Source organism: Coenobita brevimanus, chromosome 10, assembly GCF_032717465.1.
Source record: "Coenobita brevimanus isolate Jiangsu-jjx chromosome 10, ASM3271746v2, whole genome shotgun sequence".
NCBI lineage: Eukaryota > Metazoa > Arthropoda > Malacostraca > Decapoda > Coenobitidae > Coenobita > Coenobita brevimanus.
This window is the reverse complement of record NC_136963.1, coordinates 1,998,089-2,008,645: the sequence shown is the minus strand read 5'-3', so window position 1 is coordinate 2,008,645 and position 10,557 is coordinate 1,998,089. Positions and strand designations below refer to the sequence as shown.

Below are 10,557 nucleotides of genomic sequence, written 5' to 3'. Positions count from 1 at the left end.
GTACAGCACCTCTGTTAACTACCCAGTAAAGTGAAATAATTCTTTTACACGAGTGAATGCTTAATTCAGTTTATTTTTTGGTGGCTGAAAGATACGGGAGACGTCAAGGTTTGTCGGGCCCACCCTTAGCGGCGATCGTAACTCCGTCTCCCGTAAGGTCTCCGGAACATCCGACGCCGCTCCCTTTTCCCCCGCCCGTAGCGAGTTACGGGACCGCAACTGCGTTAGTGAATCCGGCCCTTGGTAGATCGGTAAAGTCTACTTTACATGTAATTCAAATCCTTAAACTGTTCCCTGCCCCAGCGGGGTGTTTGAACCTGGGTCCGGTAGGACCGCAGGCCACCTCTCTACCGATTGAGAACTGGGAGGCTTTAGGTGCGCTGGAATGAAATAACCCAACAATGTTGTCATTCATTGCCTTTCATTTCCCCTCCCATCGTCCTACTTATAATTTTACATGAGATTCACTTGTAATTTCCAATGACGAAGGAATTTACATAAACTGCTGTCATTGATGGTGGTAGAACCAGCAGGTTTAGTTTGTACTATCAGGCAAAATGCCATAATATTTTCACTATTGCTGTCAAACCTCTCCACACCCATTTGCCTCAGATGAATAAAACCGTCTGGTGTATTGGTATGGACTAACAATCAACGTGCACACATACCAAGCAAAAGAAACATGTAGCAAACACGAATGTATACATTTCCCAGGCTGGCCAGTTACAGCACATGAGGTGAAGCTAAAACGCCTTTATCTGACACAAAACTAAAATAATGAATTTAGTACTTACCCTCAAAGAAAACTGTGTGTTTTGAGTTTCCATATCTTCATCATGAATACAGTGTAGTACAAAACATATGCTTCTACAGTACGATATTATTCACAAAGCAGTACTGTGGAAAGGCTGTAGATTTGTAGTTTTTCTGATAATTAACACTGATATTTGGTTGCAAAAAAGCCAAAATAGCCGTCACGTTAAACTATATCAACTATGCACTTTTTTCCCACTTGATCTTTACACACACTATTTTCATGATATTCCCAATTCAGTACTGTGGAAAAACTGCACGGCACTAGTATTTTCCTGTTTTTACTCTGGAATTAGTCTGCAGAAAGAGTCAAAATATGTCACGTTACGGAATATCAAGCACTCGTTTCTTTCCCTCCTTATCGCTCACTGCCTCCTCCAAGTTAAAGGTTGCCAGCTGTTAAGTTTGCTCCCGTGCAGCACCCGTAATATAGCCCAAATATAGCCCAGATCAAGAATTGAACTGAAATGTTTGTTGTTAGTCTCATCCCCCGCAATCTAATCTGTATAGCCTATATAATGCCTTCTCACCCATCCATATATATATATATATATATATATATATATATATATATATATATATATATATTAGCCTGTAACTTATACATATTAAAGGCAAACCTGAAAGGAAATTATACAAGGGACTTAAATACAAGAAACAACACAACAAAGGGGCTTAAATACAATAATTAACACAACACGTCTTTCTGTGAGTTCAGTCTGACAATCATCATCACCATATAATCATCATAAGTATAACTGTTATAGGCCAATGCATGTTACGAGAATCGAGTAGCCTACAGCATACTCTGGACCAAAGGAGCTGCCAAAAAATGTTTATATAACTATGTATATAGTCAGATATGGGCGCACGTCGTATTTTCGTTGCATTTTGTTGAGTTATATTTCCTGTCCCTTTCATTGTCATCTGAAACGCTTCATTCGTCCTTGATGTACAAGAATACAACCTTTTTAAAATTGTGATTATTTCATAATGCCTATATCATCTATAACAAAAAAAGCAAAAGTTGTCCTCAGTTGGGCTGACTATCTATCTATCTATTGCCAGACGCCATAATCCCGTAAGGGGTGGCCATTGACTGAGTTATTTGGTTTACGGGAAGGGGCAGCCCTCCACCAACCCACTTGTTGACACGTAGGGAGCACGTATGGTTTGGTTATATGGTTACCACCCAGCGTTGTAAATGGTTTCTTGGCTTACAGGAAACCATTTGGCTTGTCACTCAATGTAAAGCCACCTGTAAAGGAAAGAAAAGCAATAAGAAGTGGCAGGAAACATGGGAGAAGTAGGAAGAGAGAGCAGGCACAGAAAAAAAAAAAAAAAAAAAGATAAAGGCTAAGGAACAAGTAGGTAGCACTACATCAAGTGAGTGGATGATGGCGCCACCACCTACCACTACGCAGGAAATTAGGGTGAACGTTAGTCTATGGTTTTCAGTGAACGTCATAACGTATAGGATTTTTGTAGTTTGAACAATGTTACACGAACCGGCTGTTAGCCATTAACCATGGTATAATTTCAGATTAAACTGACAGCAAACAAAATTTTGATTTCCTCAAATTTCCATTCAGATACATGGGGAAAAAAAAGAAAATCACATTCAATACCACTTCTGAAGGCAGGCGCCAAAGGACAGGCTATCTCTAATATACGCGTGTGTGTATATCTATCTATATATATATATATATATATATATATATATATATATATATAATAAGTACCATGTGGACTCGATCTATTATGAGGCCCGATATAGGGTACAATAAGTTTTGGAACCTGATCAGAGAGTGACGGGGCCTAAGTTGCGCCAACAATTATTTGAACTAAGGGCGGGTACAGGGAGTATCGTACGGCTTTTAGGGTAATATTCCATATAAGGGTGTAAAACTTGCCCAACTGTGCTGGAAAACGGCAACCTTGGCAACGCTAGCCCACAGGATGCCACTTTCTGGGGCTGCCAGACGAAATCTACAACAAATTTACCAACAAATAATTATCTCTGATAACACGTTTGTTTCAACAGAACAACACGGGACATGACAAGATTCTGAACTTGCCTTCCTTGCCCTTCATGCAAAATAAAGCCTGGTTGCGAGGGGAAAATGATCCTGACTAAGAAGAAAGGAATAAATAGAGTGTGCCCTTGAGGCGGGTGGCAACGTCATGCAGTTTGCGTTGCTCGCACACACGCGCGCACACACACACACACACACACACACACTTATAAACCAATTTTTAGGACAAAACTTTCATAGCTGTTAGCAGGATTAATTTTGTTTTATTGTATTCACATCTTAATATCGACTTTGGCTGTGACGTGTTCGGCAGTTGTACAGGGGAAGATGAAAGCACAAACAAGCAACCCTATACACTACTTAGGCTTATCATACAACTAAAGTGCAGTGAACCTTATAATTGCAGAAATTATTATTATTAATAGTAGTAGTAGTAGTAGTAGTAGTAGCAGCAGCAGCAGTAGTATAAACTTGGTACAGGGTGATGAGCGATATAAACATAATGGCATAGAATGACGTAATGATGATGGATATTTTGGTAGTGTGTGATGAGAATGATGAAGATACTGGCATAGAATGATAACAGTGGTAAAGGGTATTGATGGTGATGATGAAGATATTGGCATAGGGTGATGCTAGTGATGAGAGTTGTTGGGTATGGATAGTGATGATAGTGGTACTGTAGGAACTGGTATACAGTATGTTGCTGCTGCTGATGAGAAAGACTGTTGGAAAATGAAGATCGTGATGATACTGTGATGATTATATATCTACAGAGAAACGACAGTGAGTGTGGTGATGTTAATAGCGATGATAGAGGTGTATGGTGATGATAGTGGCGATATAGGTGTAAGGTGATGATAGTGATGCCAAGTTTATGATGATGAAATAGGTGACGATAGAGGTGGAAGGTGATAACAGTGAAAATACAGATGTGGGATGGTGATTGTGTGTTGATACAGAATGTGCGAGTGTCAGGTGACTACAAAACTAATCGGTAGATTTTTTCAAAATAGTGCAAAGTTCATGCATCTGGAAAGCAGTGCACAAAATGACAAGAGTAATCACTCAAAAAATTACCAGCAACTTTTCAGCGGCCATGGTTTCAACGTGTCGCCGTATGGCCGACCCATGGCTACAAGGCTCAAAACAGCCACAAAACGATGGATCACTCCAGCTGGAAAAATAAAAGGAAAGCTTAATACTTAACAAATGTACTTCCAAGCCAGAGTAAGAGGGAAATACTTTTATCTGCCAATGAGGGTCATGTACAGACTGTATCATCAACTACAAGGTTGTGATGATAGGAGAGAGAGAGAGAGAGAGAGAGAGAGAGAGAGAGGGGCGGGGGTAATGTTTTATTTGTATCTTTACAGGAATGAGTCAAGCTCGTACTGTCCCGTGTATTAAATCATTCATATCATACATATCTTTAAATTTATGAACAGTTATGGCACACAGTTTCATTCGGTAATGCATTCCACTGATCAATTGCCCTATTTAGGAACTGCATTTCCTTACGTCTTTGTCACCTCAGAGGGTGTGTGTGCCGTCTGTGACCCAGCCATAGCTGCTGGCAAATGTACCGCCTCTAGACAATGTAGGAAAGACGCTGCTGTGTACCACTGAAGGATGTGTATAAAATATATGTACATCTAAAATTGGCGAAGATCTGAACAGAGAGTGTTGTGGTTGTGATGGTGGTGGAGGGTGTTGTGGCCGTCAGTCACCGACCCGTTGATAAGGCGGTGCTATATGTTACCACCTTCGGCGAGGGCTGGTTACTGTATTTATTTACTACAACCCTTACTCGTGTATGTAATACATCTTACGAATGCCTTTGTATTTTATAACATATAATGTACCTTGCAGCGCACTTACTGTGCACCACACCGTCTTACTTTGCACCATACAGCCCCATACGTAATCACCACATTTCCTCCACACAGCCTCCATGCGGTACATAATCACCACATTCCCTCCACACTTTGCACACGGCACCGTGGCACCGATGCTTGGGTGACCCGGTGACCCTCCTAAAACCGCAAACCCACGCCGAGGGTGTCGCTCGTGCCTATTCGACCAAAGGTCTACCTGCCCAATTACAGTCGACCTAGTCATGTGCACATGGCACTAGAGGCCTATGTGAGCGTCATGTGTACAAAAGCGCCTGGGGCGTTGCCTGAGGCCGTCTTCCCACTCCTGACCCCGTCCAGGCAACACCTGTGCACCCTCGTGTACACATACGCACCACGGAAACACTTAACCCCTTATAACTGCCTAACCCACAACTACTGAGTTTACGTATCCACCCCTCTCTCAATAATCACAGTCACGGTACTTGCTCAAGCTCCAGTACTATGTAATTCTCCCCTGTAAACCTGTTGATACAGTGTTTATACATTTGGTGAATACACGCCTCTCTCTCCCAAGCGGAGTTTAATATCAATCTCCATTGTGAGTATCGATCATATAAAGTAGTAAATTACCACACTCGCTAAAGCACTACAGAGGTAAGTAGCTCGCATACCTAAGGCGCTACACACTAGCAAGCGAGCAACCTCTGCTCATACAAAATCGCTACACTGGTGACCCCGTAGAGTGTGCTCAAAATGGAATCCACTAGCAAAAAAAAACACTTCCCACATTCACATATGACATCAACGCGTGGTTCTCACACATCGACTCAACCTGGAGAGCAGACGAGACAGACGAGCAAATATTCTGGGCTGTAGTCCAAGGGATTCTGGCTGAAGTTGAGGAACTGGTGCAGCCTCTCCTAAACAACCCGCCAGAAACAAATATGAAGAGTTAAAAGACAGTCTGCTTCAGGCCCTGGGTAAATCTAAACAGGCATTGCTGGTCGAGCTGGACAATATTCAACCACTGGACCAGCGACCTTCAGGCCTGTGTGCGTAAATACAAGCAACTCTAGATGAGGCAGGTGCAACTCTGTCCGACGACCTCCTTCATCATCGCCTCCTACAGCTCATGCCGCCCGAATTCCGCTTGCACCTGGCCAGCCTATCACCAGAGTCAACTCTCAAAGAGTTCATAACAAGGGCAGACGTCCTCTACGAGACGCAGCGATTTTACAAAGTGCCCACATCAAACGGGATACCAGACGTACAGAAAGGCCGTGGTTTTAGTTCAGTTTCCCAAGTCAATATTAGTGCAGTGAATCAGAAAAGTCCACAAATATCTGAAGTTTGTGCCACATTTGAACAAGTCGCAGAGAGACTTATGCAACTGGAAAATACTCTTAACTGCCTCCCAGCCACTAACCCCAGTGTCTCCCAGAATATGCCCCACAGTGAACCCCTCTGTGTTTTCCCCACCAAGACCCTCAGTGCGTCTCCTAACACACTTCCCAGTGCTACCAACACCCAACCCCCCCAGTGGGAACCCCTCCTCAAACGAATATACATTGTGCATCTATCATAGGCGTTTGGGTCAGGAAGCAAGGCTCTGCATCCCCTCCCTGCATATTCTCGGGAAATGGCGCCCGCGGGAGACAGTCCCTGTAGTGTCTCCCGCCCCCATTACCCGTAAAAACCGCAAGTGGCGACCCCAAAACCCCTCACGCCCAAACAAGAGTACATTATCCAAACACGCCAGGTTCTGGCAGCACCCCGCAGCAAGGTTACCCCAGGATTCGGGCATTGCTCTGGGTGAGGGACTGCCTGATGAGGACGCAGTACCCAGTTGAAACAGGTGCTGCCTTCAGTATTGTCCCCCCAGCTTCCCGGAAATCACCCCACTTTCGACCTCGTAGCGGAAGATGGTTCACCTATTGCCACATATTGGTAATCAAATGTGCCACTTAACCCTCACGCCTGCTATGACACTCACATGGCTGTTTGTCATTGCCGACGTCTCTCAACCGATCATGGGCTTGGACTTCCTAGAGGCAAATGACATCCTGGTGGACACAAAATGCCACCTTCTATTCCACAGGCCATCAAATTCCAACATTCCATCATCACGGTGTGTCTAACCTTCCCCTCATCATGCACCTACAGCAGGATTCCGCCTACGACTCACTCCTTCAGCAGTTTCCGCTCCTCACATCACACACACCTCAGCGAGCCCACACGGATCACGGGGTGGAACACTGCATTGTTACCGCTGGCCCACCGTGTTTCGCCCGCCCGTGCCGCCTCCCCCCGAGGGCGTCATCCACCCATCCTCTAGCTGCTGAGCATCACCCCTCCATATGGTACCAAAGGCTGAGGAAGGTGAATGCAGGGTGTGTGGGGACTACAGAGCACTCAGTGCAATGACAATCCCTGACAGATAACCAATCCCACATACTGTATCCAGGATTTTCATAATAAACTACACAGGGAATCGATCTTCTCAAAGATCGATCTGGTAAGGGCCTTCAATCAGCTCAAGACATTCCCAAAACGGCCATAACCACGCTCTTCAGCCTCTTTGAATACCCTAGAATGAATTTTGGCCTCAGGAATGCAGCCCAGACCTTCCAGTGATTCATGGATCAGGTAACCAGAGGCCTTGATTTCGTCATGGTGTACATTGATGACATCCTGACAGCATCGTCATCACATGAACAGCATGCTGAACATCTGTGTATCCTCTTCTCTCGCCTACAGGAATATGGCCTGTGCATCCATCCCGCCAAATGCATCCTTGGGGGACCTGAGCTTGATTTCTTGGGCCACAGGGTGTCTGCTGCGGGTATAACACCGCTCCTGCAGAAGGTGGAGGTGATCAAGGAATTCCTGCGCCCTAGCACTCCCCACATGCTTCGGGAATTTCTCAGCATGGTGAACTACTACCACAGGTTCATCCACCAAGCCGCATCCATCTTGGCCCCCCTGAATGGTCTGCTCCACGGAACTAAAAAGGGGTCTAAGAGACCTTTGGACTGGATGCCTGCGACAGAGGCAGCGTTCAACAACCCTCAAGAGTCTTATCGCCTAACTGCCCTGTCTCGCTCACCCTGCACTGAACACTCCCACAATGCTCATCACCGACGACTCCGCAGAAACCGTGGGTGCCGTCCTTCAGCAAGAGAATGACGGGGTAACAACACCCACAGCATTCTTCAGCAAGAGATTGGACCCTGCACAGCGCATTCAACAGGGAACTCCTGGCAGTGTATGAGGCGGTACGACACTTTTGCCACTTCCTGGAGGCGAGGGAATTCTGCATCCTCACAGATCACAAGCCCCTCACCTATGCAATGGCCCAGAAAGGCAACAACTTTACCCCACGGGTGTCCAGGCAATTGGCATTCATCTTGGAGTTTTCAATGGACATCCGACACATAAGAGATGAGGACAATGCTGTTGCAGATGCCCTGTCCTGGGGCGTAGCTCTGTCACTCCCACGGCCTTCCCAGTCAGCCACTCAGTTCTGGTGGCCGCTCAGCAATATGATGAGGAGCTACACCAGCTGTTATGAGGCACCACATCCCTGCAACTCCAGCAGTTGGACATCCCAGATTCCCCATTCAAATTTTGGTATGATATATCGTGTGGGTCAGTGAGGCCCTACATTCCCCAGCCATTCTGCCAACAGGTGTTTCAGCTCTATCACACCTTGGCCCACCCGGGAATTCGAGGCACACACAGCCTTATCAGCCGCTGGGTGGTGTGGCCTGGGATGAGGCGTGACATCACTCAGTGGACAAAAACATGCTCTCATGCCAAACATCAAAGGTGCACTGACACACCAAGACACCCCTGGCCACCCTGCCTACACCCACCCAGTGTTTTCACACAGTGCACATGGACATCGTTGGACTGCTGCCAGTTTCCAGGGGAAAGAGGTATATACTCACCGGCTTCGACAGGGCCACCAGGTGGGTCGAAGCAACACCCATGATCGGGTGGCGTACCACTTCCTCTCATCCTGGGTTTCCTGTTTCGGAACCCCTCATACTGTCATCACTGATCAAGGGGTCCAGTTTGAATCTCACGCCTGGCAAGACTTACTACGTTTCCTGGGCATTACATGGCATCTCACCACGGCCTATCATCCACACTCAAACGGGATGGTGGAGCAGTTCCACCGCCGCCTCAAGGAAGCTCTGCAAGCACAGCCTCATCCTGCCGAATGGGTTGCTGCTTTGCCCATCGTCCTCCTCACACTGCATACTACAGACAAGGAGGACATGCACAACTCACCAGTGCAGCTGACATATGGCGAGGACCTCCGTTTACCAGGCCAGTTCTCGCCGCCATACTCAGGTACACCGTCGCTGTTATTCCTGCCAGCACTACAGCAGGTGTTGCGCTCCCTTACACCCAACCCACAGAGACCACCACAACCCAAGCCAGCCTATACCCCTACAATCCTAGACACCACAGGGCACATCCTCATCAGAACAGGGATGCCCTCTGCCCCACTACAGCGCCCTTACAACAGCCCATACCCAGTTTGTGTCAAGAACAGACAAGCTCATTAACATCAACAAGGAGGGACAGCTCTACATGACATCATTCAACCGGGTCAAACCATGTCTCATGCCGCATTACCCCCAACCACAACCCACACACACACAGGACTCAGACACACGACCACATAGCACACAGCCCACAACCCAGACCACCCCATCTCATCACACCCCCACAGCACCCCAGCCTCAGTACCCTTTGTCAATTACCTCCCTCCAATACCCATCGCTCCCCGCACACCCCAAACCTCCGACACCCCACGCGCTGCATCTCCACCCCCTGACTCCTCACCCCCTCTACATTCCTTGGACCAGCGCCAGACACGACACTCCACCCCCTCCCACAGACCACCACCACCTCTGCCCCTCTGTCCACCACACCTGACCCTCCCCTCAGAGACCACACCCCAAACAACCATCACCTTTAAAACTGTCTTGGCCACACTACCTGACAACTCGTCCTGCACCGATACATTCACGTGATCCGGGCGCCGGATCAAGTGCCCTCCCTTCCTGCAGCAGTACATTGTACAGTTTGAGAATGAGATAGTGTAAATACCCCATATGTCATTAAATGACTTTCCTAAACTTCTATCTATCTATAGCCCGACGCCCTAATCCCGCAAAGGGTGGCCGCAGACAAAACGCCTCCAAGTCACTCTGTCACCCACCATTTGACTCCCCTCCCCCCAACTCACCCCCCCTCCCTCATATACCTCTCAACTCCATCCCTCCACCTCATCCTCGGTCTACCCCTCCCTCTCCCTCCCTCCACCTCACCTACATACACCCTCTTAGTCAGTCTTTCATTCTCCATTCTCTCCACATGTCCAAACCACCTCAGTGTATTTCTCCTAATCTTTTCAACCACATCCACATCTACCCCACAACGTTCCTTCACTTCTTCATTCGTCAACCTGTCCCTCCACGTTACTCCACATGCTCCTCTCAAGTAACTCATTTCCACTGCTCTCACTCTTGACTTGTTCCCCTCTTGCAAGGTCCACGCCTCGCTTCCATACGTCAGGGTAGGGATCACAATACCATCATGCAGTGACTTAACTTCCATACTCACCTCCCTATTTCTCATCACTGCTTTTAGTGTACCAACAACCTTTCTTCCCTGCTGTACCCTTTCACGTACTTCATCCCCCAAAGTTCCATCCTTACTCATCACACTACCCAAGTACTTGAATGCACTCATATTCTCCATATCCTCACCATCCAACCTCACTGCACACTCTGTGACTTCATTCCTCTCAAACACCATAACTTTACTTTTGT

The 10,557-nt window shown here is 46.9% G+C and overlaps 1 protein-coding gene across 1 annotated transcript; it reads left to right on the top strand.

Annotated features, from left to right (window-relative positions):
- The first annotated feature begins 8,520 nt into the window (after window positions 1–8,520).
- LOC145410531 (uncharacterized) lies at window positions 8,521–9,285 on the top strand. The gene has a single exon (XM_080280648.1). It carries the CDS (start codon window positions 8,521–8,523, stop codon window positions 9,283–9,285), a length of 765 nt encoding a protein of 254 aa, XP_080136774.1.
- Window positions 9,286–10,557: the final 1,272 nt, after the last annotated feature.

Bases quoted from the DNA above. Each gene is read 5' to 3' on its own strand.
- LOC145410531 (XM_080280648.1), top strand. From the start codon at position 8,521: ATGCCAAACATCAAAGGTGCACTGACACACCAAGACACCCCTGGCCAC.